Source organism: Cannabis sativa, chromosome 1, assembly GCF_029168945.1.
Source record: "Cannabis sativa cultivar Pink pepper isolate KNU-18-1 chromosome 1, ASM2916894v1, whole genome shotgun sequence".
Taxonomy (NCBI): Eukaryota; Viridiplantae; Streptophyta; class Magnoliopsida; order Rosales; family Cannabaceae; genus Cannabis; species Cannabis sativa.
This window is the reverse complement of record NC_083601.1, coordinates 36,746,594-36,771,653: the sequence shown is the minus strand read 5'-3', so window position 1 is coordinate 36,771,653 and position 25,060 is coordinate 36,746,594. Positions and strand designations below refer to the sequence as shown.

Sequence of the window (25,060 nt, the reverse complement as noted above, 5' to 3'; positions counted from 1 at the left end):
AACAAGCCAACCAAATTAAGGACTTGACTAATCCTTTTACAGTTGAGGTAGTTTTCACTAAGGTTTTACCTAAACCTATTACAAACATATTGTTCCTTTCAATCCTAAATTGTTGTAGTCTCAATTTCTTATTCTCGTGAATTGCCAATGTCACCAATACGGACTTTTGGTGATATAAAATGTATACACTTAAAAATGAATAATTTACAAACCTAGATATAAAATGTACACACTTACAAATGAATAATCACTAATTTGGCTCTAGTGTATTTGGAAAGTATTTTGAAAGATATGATGATTATAAGATCTTAGAACATTTGTAATAGCTTAATAATATGATATACAACCGAGATTGGATGTGTACTAAGCTTACAAAATTTTCTATTTAGAGGAATATTTGAAATAAAAGTGTTTACAGTCGTTGAAGACACACTTCTCGAAGTTAGGAGTGTTATTTCAAGCACGCAGGTCAAACGATTCAAGGTAATACGATTTTTATTTTGGTAAAAAATTTTAGATTTCGGCTTCAATTTGTTACTATCAGGTTACAAGAATACCAACTTCAGTCAATTATTTGAGTATACTTGTTTTCAACCGATATAATCATATAATGCTATTTAAAATTTGGGCTTCATGAAAATGTTACAATTTATAACTAATTTCATTGTTAACATATTCAACCATTAGACAAAAATAAGATTTTGGTTACTTGAGGAAAAAGTTTGAGTAACTAAATGACTAATTCTATAGTGTTTATAAAATATTTAATCTAATTTAATAATCTATTCGGCAAAAAAAATGCAATTGTGTGGATTATATGTTGATTAACATATAAAACTAATTCATCTTATATTTAAAGATTTATAAATATATTAATAATATTTTAAAGAAAAACATAGTAACTTAAAATTAATACATATGTACATATGTTTAAAAATTTAATATATCAAATATATATTAATCTGTTCATGCAATTTTTTTTCTAATTTGTTATTTTTTGTTTGTCAATTTTAATTTGTTGTCAGATAAATAAAATAATAATAACTTGTTTTATTTTGTTGTTGGTTATGTAAAAATAATTTAAATTTTAATAAATATTAAATAGTTTAATATTAAAAAAGTAACAAATTCAGAATAATTGATCCAATCTGCACTATTGCGGATTAGATTGGATTTGAGCTTTTGTACGGATTAGATTGGATCCAAAATATGAAAATCGCAGTTAGTGCAGATCGAATGTATTATGAACAAAATAGTACAAATTGAATTAAATGAACACTCCTAAACGTGAAAGAGAGGTTTCGGACTTTACAAATAATACTGAGAAAATAAAAGAAAGAGATAGGATTTAGACAAAAAAAAAAAGAGAGAAGAGATAGAGGAGTGAAAGTAGGGGTGGAAATTCTTGGTAATGGGTCATGTTCGTGTCGTGTTGAAGGTTAGGTATTACAAGTAAATGTTAAACTCAAACTTGATCTATTTATTAGTCGTGTTGAAAATTAAAATACAAACTCAATCTGTTTATAAACAAGTGACTTGACCCGACCCGTTTAACACGTTCATATAAATAATCATGATTAATTCTAGTATTAAACTTATTAATATGTTTATAATAAGTTTAAAATGTTTATAATTTTTCTATGATACATGTATAAACTATTTAACATGTTTACGTCTTATTTATCTAAAAAAATAGTTCACATGTAATAAATATAATAAATTTAAGAGTGTATGTTCTTCAATAGATAATTGTCGTGTCATTTTTAAATTAAGTGTATCAACTCGAAAATAAGTTGTTTAATAAATAGGTATGTAGGTTTTGAGTTATGTTATCTGATTCATGTTGTGAGTGACAAAATAAATAAAGTAAATATTGTGTACCTGACACACTAACGTGAAGAAGACAAATAAATAAAATAGCAAGAGGAAAATGTGAAAACCGAAACACATATATATAGTTCATATGCTGATCAATACTTAGGTGGCGTTTGGTTGGAGGTAATGAAATGGAATGGAATGGAAACAATTTTCATTCTATTCCTTTGTTGGTTGCATTTTAAAGTATTGGAATGGTATTCCAATGGAATGCTCTTTCCACTATTTTGGTGGAATGGCTATTCCATTTTAAAAAAAAAAAAGAATAACCATTCCAATGTAACAAGAAAAAGTTTAATTATTTTTTTATTAATTTTTTTTATGTATTTTAAATTTCATTCCATTCTATTTCTATTTCTATTCCCATTTTCATAATGGTCATGTTGAGGACATAATATTTGACATAGAATACTTCCTCCTCAACAAAAAAGTAACGAATAGGCCAATATACTTACTAAATTATACAGCTATAGCACCAATGTCCAATATACACTAAAAATATTCGATGATGTCCCAGATTTTTTTTAAGAATAAATTTTCTGCTAATTCACTATAGCTTATTTAATAATTTTAAGTAAAACAAGTCCTTAAATTGAGCAATTTGTAAATAAATAAATAAAATTGATTGAACTAATTTAATATCTTTGTTAAAAGTTCAAAGCGGTTGCAAAAATACAAAATATACCAAATTCAACCCGGACAACAAAAATTTTTAATGTTTTTTATTTCTCTCTTTATGAATTTTATTGTTTTAAATGATTAAATCATCTGTTAGAAGTTGTTAATAAATAATAATCGGTTAAAATTGGAGCACCTATCAATGGAGTAAAAACAATGAGTAAATTATTAAACCAAACAAACCTAATGAGTAAAAACACTTACTACAGAGTAGACATTTTATTCTTAAGTTTACTGACAAGAACAATTGGACTAGAGTAGAGTTGAGCCGCAAAGGGATTCATAATAATAATAATAACAATAATACAGCTACATCAGCAAGCTCATTTTAAATGTCAATGACCTGAACAAAGAATTACAGAAAATCTAATCAAATCTAAGTCCAATGAGACTATCGATAACTAAGAATTACATAAAATCTAGTATTTAAACGGACTATGAATTTAACAATTGCATAAAAAATGAAAATGGGCAAAAGCCAGAGCAAATGCATCTCATCTTCGGCAATAAGAATAAACGAGTACATAACATGCAAATTTGACATATACATGTACAAATAGGTGTACACATATGTGTGATGTTATTATATGCAGTAAGGGATAGGAATTAAAGACTCGAATAGAAATGACAACAAACTCCTACAGGTCATTCTTTTGAGATTTTAATTAAATTAATTGGTAAAATGAAACAATTATCTCTATATATACAACAGCCTCCAGACTGCACAAAGAAGAAGCACAGTTTGGAAGAGAGATAATCAAAAGGGTTAGTGAAGACCGAGTTGAATGGGCTGACATGGGAAGATATATCTCCAAATTCCTCCTTAAAACTCCACGGCGGCCCACCAAAAAAAATTCCCTCTTTGCAGATCCTCTGTTGTCAAAGAGGAGGTATACAAAACATGGTGATCTTGGCACCAATTTTGGACAACAAATAACACATTAGATTACCTGAAGAGGGGCTTGCTCACTCCACAAAAAAAAATTCTGGAATGGAGTGATGTTAGATTCAGCTGTCATCATCCACAGCGCCAATGTATGTGAGATCCTTCCGCCTCACCCTTACAGCCCCTTTAAGCCAACTAGATGCCCGAAGATTGGCATGATCACCGCTGCTTATCAAGCCACTGTTACTTGAAGATGGACCTGATCCTGTACCATCTTCCAAGAGTGTCCATGGGTCAATTTCTGTATCATAATCCTGCAAGGGCAATGACTTAGACTTTCCTGCTATGTTAGATACAGGTCGAGCTAAAGGAAACTGATTCCTCTGAGATGTGACTAAGCTTCCTGAGTAAGACCCAGAACTTGAGATGCTGGATTGAAGAGATGCTAAGGCTGTATTTGGAATAGAAGGTAATTGGCAATTGACAAAGCACCGGACAGAGGGAAGGAGTACTGGCATTGCGGTTTGAATCCGCCACCGAATCATGTCAGGTAGTTGCATACGATCTAAGTCACACTGCATTGCCAATAAGATCTAATTAGGTTGACAAAAACTAATAACAATTTGCTTGGTCTGCAAATTTTTACTTCAATTTATTTGTTTCAGAAACGTATTCATTGAATTTTGATAATTAAAAAGTATTCAAAACCTACAAATTTTAAATGAAAATGCTATAACAAAAAATCCAAGAAAATTAATGGACAGGACCAACTTCACTTTCTGGCAGTGTGGTTAAGGGAGAAGAGAATTTAACACAGAGCAACAAAATCACGTGAGTGAATAATGAAAGTAACGAACCTGCAATGTTTCTGCCAATTCACGATCAAATATAGAAACGTCCTTTGCATGGTCATTGGTTGACTTGGAAGCAGGCTTTGATCTCAGCCAGCTTGGTTGGCAACTGCTCATCAACCCATGTAGAACCAACAATAATCGATCGAAGAGACTTTCACCAAACGAATCTGTAATGACAGATGAGGAAGTTTCTGTTGAAGATTCCACCTCCTTCTTGGACAAAGTTTGAATGGGATTACAGGAAAGCTCTACATCCTCATGCACCACTCGATTCCCTAATAGACGAAGTATTCCGGAAGCAAGCATGTGTCTCATGTTCCTTCCCGATGGCTCCCTGACAGATCCAAGAAACACAATTGTATAATTAAATTTAAAACATAAATATATATAAATATTACCACTAATTTTATAAATTCCTGATAATTCAGAACGTATAACAACTCGCAAGTCAACTAAAAGTAATCATAAGAATCGGTTTTTCATTAGGAGTGTTTTCTGATAAAATGACATTCATAAAGGGGTATTCAATTTAATCCTTTATTTTATATTGGGACTTCATGCTGAAAATATATGCTTCAAGGGGCAAGCTCTAACATATTATTAAGTTCCCATGACAAACTAAAACCAAACCTCTAGCCCATTATTAGGTAAGTCCCCATGACGAATCAAAAACCAAAACCTCGTGAGAACAACCTTAGAATCTTTAAAAGCCAAGAATTTTGAACATATTTGTTTGGTAAAAGCCGCAATAAGGTATTGAACCTCAAACTTGTGGGAGCATAACATAGGTTAACAGCTTGATCTTTTTCCCAAGGGAACCCCAACTATATTTCAAAGAAACTTATCAAAATAATTGCATCTTCCTTCAGTAATAGGTAAAAGTTCAATAGGCATCATGGGCTCAAAATCAAAAACAAACTTTTTAAAAGTATAAGAACGGAAGCCAAAAGAACAAGAAAAGAGTTTCAAATAAACAAATAAAATATAGTAGTTAAGTGTGGTAAAATATTGCATGCTTACCCATCTGAACAAATCCCAGGAAGCAATCTTAGAAGTAATTGCAATCGCAACAACATAGAAGCTCGCAAAGCTGCAGGCGGAGGTGGTGAAGAATCTGCTGCTGAACTTGTTACTGCTCGTCTCGATAGTCCAGGACTACCACCCTTAATAGCTTTACGGTTACTTCCCTTGGTCGTTGGACCTTCAATTCCAGAAGGAGATGATCCTGCTTGATTATTCACCCCACGAGTAAATACATTTATCTGCTGTTCAATGGTATTCAACTGCTTAATCAGATCATTAGCAAATGTATTGCGGGAGTCATCAGAGCTTTGATCTATGCATGGAAGAAGTAAGTCGATGAGAGCCCTATCTGTCACATTCTGCTGGGTGACGTTAAACCCTTCATTGTCAGATGTTGGAATAGGCCCTTTTCTGCATCTTTTTGAATCTGTTCCCTCTTCAATGACTTCTCCTTCTTCAAGCGAGATGGCTTCAAATTTCTTTTTGTCCCCAGTTGTGACAGGGTGAGAATCAGACTTATACCATCCCCAAGATTTCCAAAATTGGCTTTTTGTTGAAAGACCTTCGCTCTCAGCTATATTAATAAGACGCTGTCTGATAGTTTTCCTTCCCAAAAGAACATCAGTGCCAGCAAGGAACCACTTTGCATGCATTAACATAGAATCCTCCAGAGATCTCCCAAAACGATGAACCACATCTGCGAAAAGAGATGCAGCATCAGGCCTAACCAATAACCTTGTGAGAATGATCTGAATAAAATTGTTCTCATTATCAGAAGCAGCCGCTTTTCCAGGACTAGGTGTCGAGGAACGTATGGCATCTGCCAGGGATATATCATGGGACTGGAGCTTCTCAACGAGAGTTTGTTCATTCAAAAGAAGTCGTAGCTCTATCCATTGCCAACGAAACTTTGCAGGTTGTAGGGTATCCAATACATGTGCAAGCTTGTCCTTAAGCTTTGTCTCAGTCTCGGCAAATTGAGTTTTAGATTCACCATGTCCTAAGACCCGATTTCCATCCTCTGGCATCTTACAGTCAATGATAGCATTTAAAAAAAGCCTTGCACGGAGAGGTACAAATGCCTTGGACTTTAAATGCATGTCAGAACCACCTAATTCAAGAATGGCTGCAAATTCAGCATCACTTCCATCTGCAGCTATTAGATCATAAAATCCCTGACTGTCTCTCAAGCATGCATCTCGAAAAGGCAAGTGCTTTATGGCATCATTAAAAGCCAGCGTTAAAGACTGGTATAATTGATTAATATCTTCACGGATTGAAAGGCTTGTACTTAAAATGAATGGTCGCCATACAATAAATGCAAATATTGAATATGCAGGTGGAAATACCAAAACAACAGGAAGCATATTCTGCATCCTGGAAAGAGCTACTATGGAAGGTTCACCCAAGAGTTCCACAATCAATCCATCAGATACAGTTCTGCAGTTTCCAACAAACAGCCTAAACCAGTGAACATAAACTTCAATGAGGTTGTCCATCTTAAATCCCATTGAACGAGCACTGCCATTAGAACTAGATCTTGTGCTCCGTATAAATTGAACTATATCCAACCCTTCCTTCAGTCTTAGAACAGTTACCATTCTCTCCAAGCTAGTGATCCCATGAACCACTGCCCCAACAACAAGAGCAGAAACAGCAGCTGCAATTTTAGTAGCTCTACCAAGAACCACTTTTGTGGAATTGTTCAAGTTTTCGTTGGACATGCTACTATTTGACTCGTGAGATTCAGGAGATGACTGAAACTGATTTCGAGATGCCTTTCCAGGAGCAAAGACTGCAGCAAGGGCTGAAGAAGCTTCAGTTGCAAGGGCTACCTCAAATACACGGGTTTGGCGCTCACCAAGCGCTTCCTTAAGTAGGCCTAGACAGCTTATATGGATACGCAATATACGCTTGGCAACATTTATAGAATCTGTAGGAGATGGAGCATTTGGATAGCCACTTCCCACTCTCAAATCAGGCAATTTTGCAATAGTTGGCCCAACATTACCAATAATGGCAGAAACAGCAGAAGACACCAAAGATGGATCCCCCTCCTGAGCAGCACCACCAGTCTGCCTAATGCATTCCATTAAGTCAGCAATTATTCTTTGTGCTATCTGATACCCATCATCCCACTTTTCTGCAGCAGGACCCTTAGGAGTCCCGGCAGCAAAGACCTTTCTCTCTTTACCAAAAAACTGCTGAAGAACATCCTCAACATTTAAATTTCGTTGCACAATGTCTCTCATGTTTGCACCCACCCTGGATAAACGGCCACCACTAATCTTTTGACGGAAAAAGTCATCAAGATCTTCAACTCCTGCAGGAACACCAAGCGGAAAGTTTTGCTCTCCGTCTGTCGACCGTCCAGACTCAAATTCAGAAACAAGTCTTTTATCGCATGTTGCCTTAAAGTTTTTCTCCCATTCAATAACACTAGCCACATTACCATATCTTCTCAATAAATACCGTGCATATACCAAAACTGATGAGCCTGACACTCTTCCGTTAGAGGCCATTACTGCTGCAGCACGATGCATTGCAGCTGACAACGCTTCTGAAATAAGATCTTGTGCAATAAGTATGTTCTCATACCTGAACCAGATTTATAGTCAGGGCATTTAACTTGAACCAATTGCAATGATCAGCCAAATCAAGCTAAAGTAAAGCAAAGCAATAATCTAAACATAGCATAAGAGTTTCATTTATATAAAATAAATTAAGAAAGAAAGAAACATTGGATAGTGATTTGGTTAATTAATGTAAAAGTGTTTTACCCAACAATATTAATGCACATATGCTGCATGGTACATTTCTTTGAATGCAATATGCATAATACTATCTCAGTTTTCAGTGAGAAGAAAAAACCTCTATGCGACTTGATAGAATAAAAATTTCATAAGTTATCTAATTTTGTGATTTCTTAAGATGCTGAAATGATTTCAGGAAATAACAACACTGGCCCAAAGGACCAGTATATATATGCAAAAACAATTAAATATTAAGACACGTAAAACAATAGGCATTCACCTTCGAAGTGATGATACTAAAAATGCCTCTCCCACTTCACACACTTGGCTTTCTACATTTCTCGGCAACATGAGACTGTTCCGCCCACTATGGATTGTGGAACTAGGGCTACCAAGTACCTTAGGCAGCAACCAAAGGACAAACTTGACAGCCAGCACTAGATCGTTTGAAACATCCATCAAATAGAGTATGGCAGATAGTTCGTCCTCACCAAGCTTCCATCGGATGCCATTCCTGTCATCAGCAGAAGGGAATGGCCTCCCTAATTGTCCAACCTTGGATATGGACTTTTCAACCTCTTCAACAACCTTCCTAACAACAGTGGCCAACCACATTGAAATTGTTCTCTTTTCTACAAAATGCAGCTGTTTTAATGCTTTCCCAATTGAAACAACATCTGTGCAATTGTTAGCTTTTATCCTTTCAGCAGACTTGGAATTTTCTCCTTCCAGTCCAGATCTGTGATGAGGGCAACTTACTTTATTATCACAAACATGACTTGTAGATGCTCCTTGGCTACCTTCAATCCTAGAATTTGCTAATTGCGCAAGACTTTGAGTCTTACGGGGTAATTTCTGCCTATTCCTGGGGACCTGCTTATTTGACTTCAGCGGGGGATCAACCTTCATAGACTCTAAAGATTTAGACCCCTTTTTCACCCACCAGGTATCTTCATCATCAGATTGAATCGAAGATTGTCCTTGGAGGCAAGAGCTTCTTTCCTCACCCAGTTTTTGCCGCTTTGCTTTTTTACATTCTTCACACCCAGGTGTGCCTTCTCCCAAATCCATCTTGTTAAAGAGTGCCATAGAAGACCTCTTCACACCAATAAGTGTTTCATTAAGTCCTGCATCTGTAGATTTTAGCAAAGTGCTTGGTAGCTGTAACACTACTGAGATTGCTTCCTTTAGTTCTTCAATATCAACCTCGTGTTTTACCTTTTTACGTGAAATTAAATTTGATGGCTGAACAGATTTCCACTGATCAGCAGAGGCTGATGAAGCACCATCCTTCCCGGAGATTGAACGGAACTTTTGTTTTTGAGCTGATATATTTGTTTTATTAGACTTTTTACTGAGATTGCAAATAAGTCCACTAAGTACTAGTCGTCTCTCATTTGAGTAAACTTGCATGGCCTCCAAAAATTCTGGGTCTTGAGTTAACCCAGCCTCCTTCAGTGCATCATGCACAAATATCCCAGGCAATTGTTTCAATATTCGATAATGCCTCTTCCGTCTATCAGCCTCAATCAACAACCCATTCATTTCCATGATTCCACTCACCATGAGCTGCCTTACATAAGCATGCGGGTAAAATATCCCTGCACGTATCAATTCGACTACAAGCAGCTGGAGGCGTTGAAACCCTTCCCCCTTGCATGATTCATGCTGATCAATCCAACATACTATGATATCATGTAAAGGACCTGGGCTCTCAAAAATTGAAGATATGTTCATACCCCGTTGATCACCATATTTTGAATTACTTTTGAAGTCATGTAAATCTCCCATGGTATTTTTGACTGAAAATCTGTTCTGCTGACTTGGACATTTTGCCAGAATATTAACTCCAAATGGGTTGTCATTCTTGGATCGAAGTGAATTCTGCAAACCTCCTATCTTCAGCTTTAAAAGCCGAATTGCAACATATACTTCAGAAAAATCTTTTCTGCCAGTAAACTTCACCTTGTCAGGAGGAGCAGTCCGAAAATCCCTGAAATCACATGTCGCCCATTCACAAAGTAAAAATAGAGAGCAAACAAATGATAAGTTAACATTCCCAATCCACTTCAACGATGATCTCAAGCAGGGACTGACTTCTGCAATCCAGTGTTCACTGGCAACTCCTTCACAAAGATCTTCAAAGAGAAGTTTGTAAGCCCCTTTGACATCACCTTGAATACGGGATCTATCTAAAGCCTCTGCCACTTTAGCCACACTATGACCAGGATACCCAGGACGTGCAGCCTTTGCAAGATTATCAGCACGCTTCTGAATAGATGAAACAACGTAGTTAAGGGCCAAGGATTGGTACTGGGCATCAAGACCCTTACTCCTAAACAGACATGAAACTTCTGATGAGCCAAATTTAATCTTTCTCGCATCATCGGAAGATGACTTTGACAAATTTCCATCTGTTACAACATGCGAAGCAACACAAGATGGCAATGGGAAGCAATCCAAAGCTACAAATGTATCAGGCACAGCAACTATTAAATATCGAAGCATCTCAATCAGTGCAGAGGTTGTGTATGCCTTTCGGGAATTATCTACAAGATCTGATCCACCTGAAGAAGGTTCACGTATAAAACGAACGGCTATTCCCACAAGAGTGCGCACATATGTTTGGGATAGAACAACAGTTTCCAAAACACCATATATGATGGGCAAAAGCAACTGCACAACTTCCAGTAATTCTTTATCCTGAAAGAGTGAAGTATGAAAGATATTTATAAAACCAGACAAAACTTAAACAGGAAAAAGTAAAAGATAATAATAAGAATTAGCATACATAGATATTTTAAATAGGAGACTTGGGCAAAGAGTACCTGAAGCTGACGGAGAACCCAATCAATTACAAAAGAAGGCAGAATCAGTCCTTCAGCATGGTGCCACTGCAAAAGGCGTACCATGTACCACCATTTAAAATGCAGAGAAGACTCTTCGATATCAGGTGCAGCTGACCCTGGATCACTCCTTTGGTGTGCAGCAGACCCACCATACAACATTTGTGGTACCCGATCTCTGGTGTGTGAAGAAGAATGAGCATTGTTCTTTGAAAAGAACTCATCCAAGAGGGACTGCAAGTAATCAATGACATCTTTTGTCCACAACTCAGTTCGGGACAACTGAGCTTTATCGGATGCTCCAGAAATACCACCTGAACCAGGTCGAATCTATAAAATGTTGAAATCATTATATGTCAGCTTTCATCTTTAAAAGTAGCAAAGAATGGTCGTGAAACAAAGCAAAACTGCTGGTGCTTCAGCACCCATACCTGATTCAGGTATGTTACTTTGATAAACCAGGTTGCCCTGAGCAAGGGAACATTATTCCTTATAAGAACATCAAATAGGTATCGTTTCCTATACCCATGAGGAACATGATCAGCCAGGGAACGCAACCGTTTGTGTTGTTGTGATAAACCCTGGAAATAAAAAAGAATTTGAAACTTATATGTAATTTTCATGTGTTTATATATATATATATGAAAAAAAAAAAAGACAAAAAGACAAAAGACTTCTCAGGTTATAATTTCTACAGCAAGCAAAGCTTCTCTTTTTTTCAGTTAAATTTATAATTGCATTGTGAATCCCAGCCGAGATAATGGAAGATTGTAGAGTCAACAATAGAAGCCCCATAAGACAAGATTAATTAATATGATTTAGTAATTTGTTTACTCTATACAGCTAAGAGTTAGTATTTGTTCTCTGCATAATTATTTATTTCTTTGGCTCCATAAACCATGTTGCAGATCATTGGTTCTACACATTATTACAAAAATGCTGAATTAACTTGTATCATTTTCTATAAAGCATATCCTCTCTCACAAGACATCAAGATGTTTGTGATTAACCGCGAGGTCAATGTGTTTTATAATATAAACTGACACACCCTCAAATGACAATTATCTTTCTTTTGCATCCATAAATTTTCTTAAGCTTAACTAGGCATCTCATGGTCCAGTCCATTATGTAGAGTATTCTTTTCTCCATAACATACAATCAACTAGAAGGACCGTCCTATAAAGAGTTACCATCAATTTAAAAGGTCTGCCTCTCTAGTGAGGTAAGAAAAATAATAAGTTTCTGCTTGTCCAGCATGAATGCCTTACCTCAATCCATTTCTTACGGAAGTCTTCACTACATGGCCTTTGGTCGGGAAAAACACCTGGCTTTGTTAATAGTGAATCAGAAAGTGGAACACCATAAACTTGGCCGGCCTGCCAAGGTAAAAGTAGATAATCAAAACTCTGATGATTTTCAATCCTATAAGATCTTACTCATTGGAATGCATTCATGTGCAAAAGAACAGTGATAATAAATAAATAATAGTTTCAAAAAGACAAAAAGAATTAGAGAAAGAATATATGCATCACCTTTCGCTTTTGAGCACGAGACTCATTTATAGCCCTCAGACATTTCCTGATAGACTGAAAAGAAGACAAGAAATCAAAACAGACATCATTGAACAATATCCACCACCGATTAGATAGAGAAAAGAAAAGGGGGGAAAAAACTCCAAATTCCAAATCTAGAAGTAAAAAAATTACCTCTTTGCACTTGACGACAACAGGTTTGGTAAAAGATTGAACCTGAGTCAGTGATATCTCTCTTGACTCCTGGTACATTCAGCGTGTACAACCATGTCAAGTAAATACTTGTGACAGTTACACCACTAACTATAAAAGCAATTATAAAATCTTCATAGCTACATTCTTCATTAGTGTAGAGAATGTCATGAAACCCAACAAACTATGCAGTGTTACTAACAAATTTATAAGACAGTTTTACATAAGAGATGAAAACTAGTAATGCTTTTAAAAATAAATAAAACCCTAAATGACTAACACATCCCAATTAACAGTAGTTTCAGAAAAACAGGAAGGAAAAAACAAAGAATCGGAGTTGCAGAAATTTGTCTGTAAATAGAAGCCTACCTCAACTCCTTCAACAGTCTCTCTGTATCCAGATTGCACATATTCTTTGGTAAGTGTCTCCTCTGGACAATTTGTAGTTTGCGGGTGATAGTCAGGTGGGCCAAGCCTGATATTTTAGAGCAAATTCCAGAAACGAAAAATGAGAGCAATATTCAGAAGAAAATTACTAATTAAGCAAAATACAATAAAGCCAAAATATTATCTACCTTATCTAGTTAGGAATTAAAATAAGAGGATTAAAAATGACTAAACTACAATTGAAAATATGTCAAGGTTATTATAAAAATAAATACATATTTGTTATCAAACGTCCAAATTTTCCACACTACACAAATATACATATTAAAATAAAAGCAACTACAGCAAAGACATGTACTGATCCATTGCAAATTACCGTGAATTCAAGGATTCTTTGTCACACTTCAACTTGTAAGGTGATAACTGAGACGGCCGCCTGGAGAATTGAAAATGAGTCACTACGTTATATGGGGCAAAAGAAGACCAGGTAATACAAACAACTTGACTGTACTAACTGAAGATACCAGTAATATAATATGTAACTTAAATGCCAGAGAAATAACCCCTTAATGGGGCAATATTCCCAATTTCTGGTCTGATCACATCATGATTACTCAATCTCATAAACCAAATCCAGTTACAAAGTTTTAAACAGAAAATGGACAATAATTACTATCTGAATGCCACAAATTACTTTTTTACGCATACACCCACATGACATGAGTAAAAATAATATACAACAGCATATGGAGACACCGATCAGAAATTACTAGTATCATAAATCACAGAAATCGTGCTCATAATATGATTAAAGAGATACATATACCTTTTTCTGCAACGGGATCTCAGAATGGGGCAGTAATCAGAATTGAAGACAAAATAGTGTGTGTTGGAAATCATTTACCTATTCAGAGAGTAGTTAGTTGGCAAAGAAGATGAATCAGCTCGGGCAGTATCCCTTGCTGATGCTCCACCAATTGAACTGTTATTAACTGCACTAGTGCAGCCAGCAGCATGATACCGTTGCATGTCTCCCTCCCAACTATCATCGGCATACTGCACCCAGCATTGAAACTGCTAGAAAATGTTGAATAAACTTAACTGCATTGCAGAAGCACCAGTTCTGTCAATTCTGACAATTTAAGTCATGGAGGAAACAGAAATCAGATCATTAGAGGATTTCTCAATTCAAAATTGATGATCATTACTCACATGCCTACCAAAAATCTGAAACTATTTCAAGACAAAACTGTAAGTCTAAAATATCTAAATGAAACACAGTTATTGCAAAATTGCACACAGCATGAAAATAAGATAGATAAATATTCAGAACATAATGCGAAACATCTCCCAATTAGGAAATGGGATAAATGATGCCAGTTCTCTAAACAAAAAAATTCAATAATCAGAAAATGAAACTCGTGTGCAGAACTTTCTATTTGCTACCTCAAACGGTCAAACTATCCTATGATAAGATGTTTAAAATTCAATTCCATAACAAATCTAATATGAGCCAAAGCCTAAGAAAACCAGGCACAAAAAATGAAACAAAGTTTCAGCAGTTTTCAAACTATACAACTGCATAAGGAAGAAAACTGCACACATAAACACTATGAGATTCTTAAACGCTCCAAATAATAAAGAAAAACACTTTGAGGAGGGTTTACATTAGCATAGAGTTGCAAAGACAACATTAGCAGCAAAAAGGGGAACAAATAAACTATAACAAATCTTCAAACTTGAACAGTAATTTGTTTTTATATACATGCTAATTCACAGCCCAATTAGCATGAAGTCCATAAAGCAATTTGATCTAAAATTACTTGCTCGACAGCACGTAAACAGGCGACAATATATTCAAAAGATTTGCCAAAAAACAAGTCACCCAAGTATCTAAAACCAGTTGAATTCTTGTAAGAAAAAAGAAAAAGAAAAACTAAACAACTAAAGCAACCAAAAAATAAACAGAACCAAACCCCCAAATACCACTGCAACCAAATATCCCATACAGCAGACAATCCCCAGAGTAAAACCCAAGCTAAACTCAACAGCTTATTAAACACAAATCCACACCCCCAATTCACCAAATCTAATAAAATAACAACAATAGAGTACCGAAAAGGAAAAAAAGATGAAAAAACTTGAAATACGAACCGCAACTAGGGTTTTGAATAAATTCAATATGGAAACTTCTTCAGAGACCGGAACGAGCTAACGCAAAGCTTCAGATTGAGTTTTAAGCAGGAAGTTGAGCTAGGGTTTTGATGGCATAATTTAAAAAGATAAAATTTAACTAGAAAAAAGGGGGAAAGATTAGAATGGGAACAAAGGGTTAGATTGCGATGACGAGAAGAACAGAGAGAAAAAGAGAGATTCGAGATTTCGGAATGAAGAAGGAGGAGGGGGAGGGTCTCGGGCCTTGGGCTTTGACTCTTTAGTTTTGCTGATGATGACGACGACGACGATGGCTCTGTTCTTTCTAGTGTGGAATGTGTATTAAGTTAGCCTTATTGGGCTACAATTTGGGTACCTTTTCTTCTTCCCAACATCTAATTTTCTTCACTCCAACTATTTTTTTAATTTTTTCTTATAAAAAAAAAACTATTTTTATTAATTTTTTATTTTATATTTTAGCATATAATAATTGATCATTTATACTATTAGATCTGATTTAAGATTATATACTAATGTTTTGAATTTTATTGTCCTAATTATATCAATGTATTTCATCTCAAGAAAAAAAAAATCTGTAAAATATTAATATTTTGAGTTTTAATAGGTAGAATTAAAGTATGAAGAGTTAAAAATAATTTAAAAATAAATATTTTGAAGCTTTTGGTATGAAGAGCTAAAAATAATTTAATTAATTAAAGTATTAAAATAGAAAATATAATTATTTATAAAGTTATTACTATGTTTTCTTATATGTGAAAATATTTAATTAGATTATTATTAATTGAATTACGACAGATTTAGAAATTTTTGTTAGTTGGTGCAAAATTTTAAATACAATTATATAATTTCTATTAATATATTGAACATTTAATGCAGTGAAAGAGTTCTATTTATCTCTTCTTAAGGTTAATGTTCGAATCTTTAACACTTACAAAAAAAAAATAGAATAAATATTTGAAAATTAATAACAAAAATCTTAACATCTTGATCCCCGTGATGTTGAGCTCATCAAATAGGTGTCTTTGAGTGTTAATCTTCCGAGTGATAGTTGGTTTTGGAATAAGGATCCAACTGGTTTTTTTACTGTCAAAAGTTCTTATAATCACTTACAGTCGGTCAATAGTAGTTGGCATTCCTCCATGGAGGATGATGTTTGGAAGATGATGTGGAAGATTAAAGCTCCTCCTAAGGTTTTATATTTTGCTTGGAAAACCCTTTTAGGTTGTTTGCCTACACGTACTCAACTTCATAGTAAACATCTTCCTGTGAATTTACATTGTGTGTTGTGCAACTGTGGGGAAGAGTCAATATTCCATGTTTTGGTTCAATGTTCCTTTGCTCATTCGTGTTGGTTTAGATCTGCGTTAGGTGTTGGTCATTATGCAGCAACTAATTTTTTTTATTGGTTTATGGAAGTGTTGGCAGTAGGCAATACGGGATTGGTTGAAGAAGCTGTCGTGGTTGGTTGGGCAATTTCGAAGGCTAGGAATGATATGCTTTGGAATGGTAAAAGTTGTAGTGCTACTGAGGTTGTTTGGCTGGCTCGAACCACTCTTCGACAATGGCAGTGTGCTCAGTCTAAGCGGCTGGGCTCGGTCTCCCTGGCTTTCAATCGCATTGACACAAGGGACCACTGGTCCAAACCGGCTGCTGGACAGTTAAAAATGAATGTGGATGGGGCAATCTTTGAAGACACAAATGAGATTGGTACTGGGTTTGTTGCCCGCGGTTGCGATGGTCGAATAGTTGAGGCGTTTTCAACTATTTCTTCTGTCAGTTGCCGACCCGAGATTGCAGAAATTCTAAGTGTCAAAGAGGCACTTAGTTAGATAAAAATGAATAACAAGTCCCATGTCATTTTAGAGACGAATTGCATTTTAGTTGTTCAAGCTATTCTTAGTTCAATTTTTATGCCTTCTATTTTTGGTCTATTTGTTCAAGATTGTCAATCTATTTTATCTTCTTTAAGTAGTATTTCTATTGGTCATGTTAAACGGTCTGCTAACAAAGCCGCGCACTGTATGGCACGTGGTACTTGTTATTGGTCAGGTCGTCGTTTTACTGAGAGTGATGTTCCCCTTGCTCTTCAGTCCATTGTTTTAGCGGATATTTCTGTTTAATAAAGCTTATTTTCGTTCAAAAAAAAAACCTTAACATCTTAAAGATAAACATTGATTAAGTTTATCACCGCACTAGATTTTTATATACATGATAAGTTTACGATATAATATTCTCTTTGCAACATATCCAAATTGACATAATTTAAGTATTTTAATTTTGATTATTTTATGGTGTTTATTGCAGTTATTCAAAGCTCGTGTACATTTTTAAAAATATATATTTTTTATAGTGTCAAAAATAAAATTTAAGTAATTTGTTGCACTAGTATTTTTTTTACCAGAGTGAAAGAACTTGTTTTAAAATTTAATTTTGGTAATACAAACTATTCGTAATTGTTTAGAGTGACGAAAATAAAGAAAATATTGTAAAATATAAATCTAACATTGTAAACTATTTGTGGTTTTTTGAAAACTTTAAAAGTTAAACAAGATTAGAATGCTTAAATTATGTTAATTTAGAAGCCTATCGTACTCTCCGTACAAAAATGAGATACTATAAACATGCAGTTAATGGGGCCTATTGCTCCACCTTGCCCCTTCATAGGTTAGCCTATGATTTTTTTTATTTGAAAAGAGTTTAAATATATTAAACACCAACAACAACAGTGGTGATCACACTGGGATCACCTCCCACGAGTTCAAAATACCAGAATTATTCTCACAAACAACCCATCCCGCAAGTTGATGAGCCCCCATATTCATGTTCATACTAATTGAGAAAATATGAATACGTAATTGTTATACTCAAAATTCGGCTATGTACCAGAAGTTGACACGTGTCCTTGTTTGGTTGTTTTTAGTATTATTTTTAGGTTAATTTTTAGTGTGTTTTTAATTTAGTTATACTCTTATTTGGAGCAATTTTACGTTTTTTTATCTTTTATTTTTGTAGATTTAAAATAGAAGAATATTAGAAAATATCAAATGAATAAGATGGAGAAAAGATAAAAAGATCTCACAAAAAAATAATCTATAAAATAGAGAAAATTGTCTAAGAAAATAAAGCTGAAACTTTAAGCCTGAATTCGACTATGTTTTGATCAGATTTTAGAAAAAGTCAAAACGTAAAAGTTCTAGATCTCTCTTTTATCTTTCTGGAACATATTGAATCGTCTAATTCCGAGCAAGATCGAGAGTTATGACAAAAATACTATAAGTCGTTGCAGCAAGAAATTTCTAAAAAAAAAAGAAGATAAAAAGATAGCGAGAAAAAATGATAGAGTTACGATTTTTATCTTGTTTAAGTTTAAACTTTAAATTGTTTTTAGTATATTTTAAGTAACCTTGTAAGCCTATATAAACACATTATTATTAGTATTTTTAGTACGTTTCAAAGCTGAAAAAATTCATAAACTCTTATCAAAGAGTACGAATTTTGGAGAGCAAAATAAATATTAGAGGCTTTCTTAAGAGAGTTTTCAACATTCTTTTCTTCTTTATTTTCTTTATTTTCTAAAATTATTAAGTGTGAATTTGTTACAATGAACCTGAGTAGTTAAACAATTTATTAGGGTCTGGAAATTGTTTGATATTGATTTGTAGTTTTAATATGATTTAATTTTCTCTCAATTTATTTATATGTATTTAGTTTATTTATTTTTGTAAAACTGTTTATTATTTATTTAATTAATATTATAAAATTTTTTATTTTGCGTTTTAATAAACATATTATATTAATAATAAGTTTTAAAATATTAATATAATAATATATTATTATTAAGCTAAAAAATTAATAATTATGCAAGAAATTAATGTAAATATCACTTATATATTTACAACTATGTTTGCACATTCAATATTAAACTAATCATTTATTATGTTGTTTAATATTATATATATTTACAAAACTTTATTTACAATTTAATCATTAATACATTATATTATTTAAAGATTAAAATGTACAATTATATGTAAACTAGGGAACCAAGCTGCGCTTCGCGCAGGTTGGACCCTATTTTAGTATTTTTTTTAAATGATTAAGTGATATAATTTGAAATATAATATTTTAATGTGTGTATATTATAAATAAAGAAAGAGTTATGAAATTAGAAATGTAATTTAATATTCTCAAATATTAGAAAGGTAGTGAAATTAACAAATTAAATAAAATCGCATGTCATTATAATAAGTTAGAGAAAAATACTAAAAGATACAAGTGGTGCGTAGTACTCACCTTCGTATCAATCTCGCTGTTGGTGCAATTAGGTATCGAGTTCCCAATAACTTAATATAATAATTTATAAGGAGTATTGCTAACCAATCGCAAAGCAATGCATATAAAAATTTGCTAGACACCAGTGCCTTATAGCAATGCACTAAATTAAATTAAAAAAAAAAAATAACTTTCTAAGTTTAATAAACGGAGCGTGTAAACAAAAATTGAATGTCTTTTCTACAAATGTGAATATAGGATATAAAATAGGTCACACAACATTTTTTACTTTTGAAAACTGAAAATGAGAGATTATATAAAAATGTTGGTGATTGAATTTTTCAATATAAATATTAGATAAAAGAATTAATTTGAACAAATTATAAGAATGTAAAATTTATACTTTAAATTGTAATGCTGAAAAAAAAAATAAAAATATTTTTAACTTTTGAGTTTTTTAAATTTTGAAAACATTTTCAATTACAAATATTTAAGATTAGACTTAAATGTTTACATTTTGTAGCTTCAACTATTATTATTGTGATATTTTTTAAGTGTAAAAATATTTTTAATTACAAATATTTAAGATCTCAGTAATAATAATAATTGAAATGTCTTTAATGTTTTTTACACGAATTTTATTATTATTTCACAAATTATAATTATTTATGTTTTAACATCTTATTTCATTTTACTACTTTAGTTACATATATAATAGTTTATAAAAAATAATTCTGAGTTCTTTAATGTTAAAGTTCAAGATCTCATTAATAATCATAGTTAAAATATTTTTTATTTTTTTTACTCCCATTTTTCTCATTATTATATATTTATGATCTATTTTTTAAAGAAAATAAAATAAATGAAAGAGTCTTATTTTAATGGGACATTATTTTTCTTAAACAATTCCAAAAAGACAAAAAAACAAAAAACAAATTCAACCTCAAAAATTTTTTCTTAAACAATATTATTTTAATGATACATTATTTTTATATACATTTTCTACATCTTGCTAATTTATTAATAATAAGAGCTTGATTTAATATATTAGGTTTGAAAAATCTAAAAGAAGGCCTTACCAATTATATTTCAATTGTATAATAAATTGATTTAAATTTAATTTTTGCTTACTTCACAATTCACATAAATTCAAAACAAACCACACAATTCTAAAATTTAAAACAAACCTCTTATAAGATTTTAAGATAGTATCATTCCCTTACCTACTCTTTTCTTGTTAGAAACTTGGCTTTAACACTTTTAATATTTTCACTATAATTAGTCATCAATATGCTCATCTTTAGTAGCTATAAATTAGAATATTCAGTACAATTAATTAATTTGGTAAAAAAGAATTCATTCAATGGGATAAGATAAATAAAAAATCCTTAAAGAAGAAAGTATTTTTAGTTAATGAAATTAATTTGACCAGCATATATAAAAAATATATATATTTAGGGTGTCATATTATTCTAATAAATATTATATATTAATAAATCAATATAGTTTTAATTATTTAAATAAAATTAAAATAAAGAATTATAAGAAAATAATTTTTATATGAAAAAATAATTAAATGGTTTTTTTATAATTATTTTAAATTTAATAAAGATTGAAAAATGCAAAAATATATTCTGCATTCACTTTAAAAAAAATTGTAATGGGCAAGATTAAGTTCACCAATCACCCACATAGAAAATAAATAAAATATTTTTTATATGAAAAAATAATTGAAGGGCTTTTTCTATACCTAAGAAGTTTAATATCAGATAATGGTCCAAAATTCAACCGTCGTGAAATTCTAAAATTTAAAACAAACCTCTTATAAGATTTTAAGATAGAATCATTCGCTTACCTACTCTTTTCTTGTTAGAAACTTGGCTTTAACACTTTTAATATTTTCACTATAATTAGTCATCAATATGCTCATCTTTTTTTTTTTTTTTTTGAATAAAGGATGGGATTTATTCAATAACTTTCAGTAGTTACAATAGACAGTAATTGAAAAGGAGCTAGCAGTTCCACCGAAAAATACAATCGACTTTAAACTGCATTCCTCTTGCTATGCAATGAGCAAATTTGCTTGCGTATCGTTTTACAAAACTTAAAGAAACGTCATTTAACTTAGAAAGAAGCTCTCGACAATCTCGAACAATTAGACCAAACTGTGATGGCATGCATATAGAACTTTGAATTGCCTGAACCACCAGTAAAGCATCGGTCTCGATCACCACACTTGCCCACTTCTTTCTTTTTATCCAACTTAAGGCTTCTTTGACCCCAAAAACTTCAGCAACTTCAGGCTGAACCAATCCAACTCGGCTCCCTGAGATAGCTTCTATAAGCTGTCCATTGTGATCCCTTGCTATACAACCAAATCCGAACTTGTTCTCCGCTTGAAAAATGGCACCATCAACATTAACCTTGACCGTATTTAACATTGGTTTCTTCCAGTGCTCATTAACATTATTAATATCATCTATTAATAATGCCCCATGTTTTTGTGATTGAGCATTTCTCCATTGGTCAAGGACGACTCTAGCCGATCGAACCACTTCATACGCTGAACAAGTCTTGTCATTCCACACAAGATCATTGCGGACCGCCCATATTTTCCAGCTAATCATAGCTGCTTCCCGAACCACTTCAGGAGGCTTAGAGGCCATTAAATCAAAAAACCAGTCGCTGAAATCACCACCGTGTGCACCAGTAACGTCCACAACCGAGAGAGACCAGCATGAACGACTAAAGCTACAGCCCAAGAGAATGTGACATATCGTTTCAGCAGAGAAATTGCAGAAGGGACACACCATTTCGATATTCACATGCTTTGTATTCAGCTGTACTTTAGTTGGGAGACATCCCGATGTTGCACGCCATAAAAAGTGTTGAACCTTCTGAGGAATATCCAACTGCCAGAGTTTTTTAAAACCATCAGAACCTTGAACCAAGTCGACCGTGGCTGTGTTCTGTTGCAGATAAGAGTAAGCACTCTTTATTGTATAAAAGCCCGAAGATGACTTGTTCCAGAACCAACCATCTTCGTCCACTGACTCACTAAGTTGGATAGATACAATTAATTCTTTGTCCCTCTCTTCAAAAAGATCTTCTAGCACCTCTAAATCCCAGCATCTCTGTCCATCCAAAAACAAGTTGAACACCATTTTTCCTACCAAAGCTGGGTGACTAGAAAGAACAAAAGGATTCAAGTTGTGAGGCAACCATGGATCACGAAGAATGGCCGATTTAAGCACCCCTCCAATTGATCTTTCGTACCACCAAAACCAAATCTTTGGCTTCTAAAATGCTTCTCCAAATAAAGCTAGGATTCGAACCAATCTCAGCCGTGAGATAAGAACCATTAGGATAGTATCTTGCTTTGTAAATCCTACTAACCAAAGAATTCTCATTGGTTAATAATCTCCAACCTTGCTTTCCAAGAAAAGAAAGATTGTAATTACGAAGGTCCCGAAAGCCAATACCACCCTCATTCTTGTGACGACAAAGCCTCTTCCAACTCATCCAACTCACTCCCTTACTAGAAGAATTAGACTGAGATTTCCACCAGAATTTAGACATCATACCTTCAAGATTAGAGCAAATTTCCTGAGTGAGTAAGAATACACTCATAGCATAACAAGGCAAGGCTTGAGCAACTGATTTCAAAAGCACTTCTTTTCCCGCTTTAGACAAAAATCTTGTCTCCCAAGAGAAGATTTTCTTCTGCATTTTATCCTTAAGAAATCCAAGTATAGCATTCTTGTTCCGACCCATTGTACAAGGTAAGCCCAAGTACATGCTATTCTCCATGGCTTCATTCATACCCAGAATACTACACAGTCTAGCCCGAGTTCCTTCATTAATATTCTTACTGAAGAAGATGGATGACTTGGCTCGATTAATTTGCTGACCCGAGGCTCTTTGATACACACTGAACAACTGCAACACTCTTTCAGACTCTTCATCGTTAGCCTTGCAATACACATAACTATCATCAGCAAAAAGCATATGTGACACACGAGGCGCTCCCCTAGCAACTTGACATCCAGTTAGCCAACGTTGCTGTTCATAATGTTTCAGCAGAGAGCGTATTGCACCTCAAAGACACACGTAAAAGATACGGTGAAAGTGGATCACCTTGTCGAATACCTCTGCCTGGATATATAGGACCCATAACTCGCCCCCCATATGTGACATTGTACGACACTGTTGAGACACAACACATGATCAGAGCAACAAAATGAGAACCAAACCCCATACGGAGTAACATGGCTTCTAAGAAGTTCCACCCAACTCTATCATACGCTTTACTCATGTCCAATTTAAGAGCCATAAACCCTTCTTTGCCCATTCTTTTCCTCTTCAAGTAATGCATGATTTCAAATGACACCATAATATTATCTGATATCAACCTCCCCGGCAAGAAAGCACTTTGTGTGTTGGAAATAACATCAGGTAAAACTTCTTTCAATCTATTGGCTAGAACTTTAGAAATGATCTTATACAGAACATTACACAATGAAATTGGCCTAAGATCACTCATATGTTCAGGAAGTTTTTTCTTAGGGATTAAAACAATATTTGTCTTATTTAAATCACTAGGAATAACTCCATTAGAGAAAAAAGATCGTACCATGGTCACAATATCATCGCCAACAATATGCCAGAACTTTTGATAAAACCCCGGGGTCATTCCGTCAGGTCCAGGAGACTTTTCGGGATGCATTTGGAACAAAGCTTTTTTGATCTCTTCATTTGTAACGTCACTTACGAGCTGGGCATTTTGTACATCAGTTATACGCGGCTGAACACAAGCAGTAACAGCCCCAAAGTCCACGTTTTCAGCAACAAAAAGATGAGAAAAATAAGAGGTTACCACATTAGGAAGATCATCCTCCCAACCAACCCAATTTCCCGTATCATCCTTCAGCTTCTGAATAGAATTGTGCCGTCTTCGAGCGGTAGCTTTGGCGTGAAAAAATTTAGAGTTTTGATCACCTTCCCTAAGCCATAGTTGTTTGCTCCTTTGCTTCCAAAAGATTTCCCGCTGCAACAAAACGTTATTAAGCTTGACTTGAGCCACTTTATAATTGTTCGTAGCTTCTGAATCTCTTCCCTTTTTCCAATGCCGAACCTCTGTTTTGCATTCCTTGATTCTCTCCTTAAAATTGCCCGAATAGTCTTTGCCCCATTCAATGAGAACATCTCCACAGCCTTTGATCTTTTCCATAATCGGGTACCCTTCAAATTGTCTCCATGTATCCTCAACCACCTTATAACAAAGAGGCTCTTTCAACCAACAATTCTCAAAACGAAAAGCTTTGGTAGTTGCACCTCTAGGACTTAGAATAACCGGCGTTAAGAGCAAAGGACAATGATCCGAGGTTGAAACTTCCAAGTTGTAAAGCTTGACCGAAGGAAACAAACTCAGCCACCTTTGACACACAAGAACTCTATCAATGCGAACTTCAATCCACTCTTCCGTACCACGCCCACGTTCCCATGTATAGGGATAGCCACACAAGTCTAAATCATGGAGTCCACACTCATCTAACATCCCACAAAAGCCCTCAATAAGCCAAGTTGG

At 34.0% G+C, this 25,060-nt stretch overlaps 1 protein-coding gene across 2 annotated transcripts; it reads right to left on the bottom strand.

Annotated features, from left to right (window-relative positions):
- Window positions 1–2,973: 2,973 nt before the first annotated feature.
- On the bottom strand, window positions 2,974–15,582 carry LOC115706507 (mediator of RNA polymerase II transcription subunit 12). 2 transcript variants are annotated; one of them, XM_030634173.2, is made up of 13 exons: window positions 15,181–15,582; window positions 13,931–14,158; window positions 13,403–13,462; window positions 13,009–13,114; window positions 12,622–12,690; window positions 12,448–12,501; window positions 12,184–12,291; window positions 11,347–11,496; window positions 10,898–11,245; window positions 8,350–10,772; window positions 5,314–7,914; window positions 4,297–4,627; window positions 2,974–4,014 (listed from the first exon to the last, which is right to left on the bottom strand). In XM_030634173.2, exons 2-13 carry the CDS (start codon window positions 14,053–14,055, stop codon window positions 3,562–3,564), a joined length of 6,828 nt encoding a protein of 2,275 aa, XP_030490033.2. In that variant the 5' UTR covers window positions 14,056–14,158; window positions 15,181–15,582; the 3' UTR covers window positions 2,974–3,561. The 2 variants fall into 2 exon arrangements, with proteins under 2 accessions (XP_030490033.2, XP_030490034.2); XM_030634174.2 differs by having other exon boundaries at window positions 13,931–14,127; window positions 15,181–15,554.
- Window positions 15,583–25,060: the final 9,478 nt, after the last annotated feature.

Bases quoted from the DNA above. Each gene is read 5' to 3' on its own strand.
- LOC115706507 (XM_030634173.2), bottom strand. From the start codon at position 14,055: ATGCAACGGTATCATGCTGCTGGCTGCACTAGTGCAGTTAATAACAGT. The intron at 7,915-8,349 runs GTGAATGCCTAT...AATCTGGTTCAG, and splicing joins TTAGTATCATCACTTCGAAG to GTATGAGAACATACTTATTG. The intron at 4,628-5,313 runs GTAAGCATGCAA...TGGATCTGTCAG, and splicing joins CCTGGGATTTGTTCAGATGG to GGAGCCATCGGGAAGGAACA.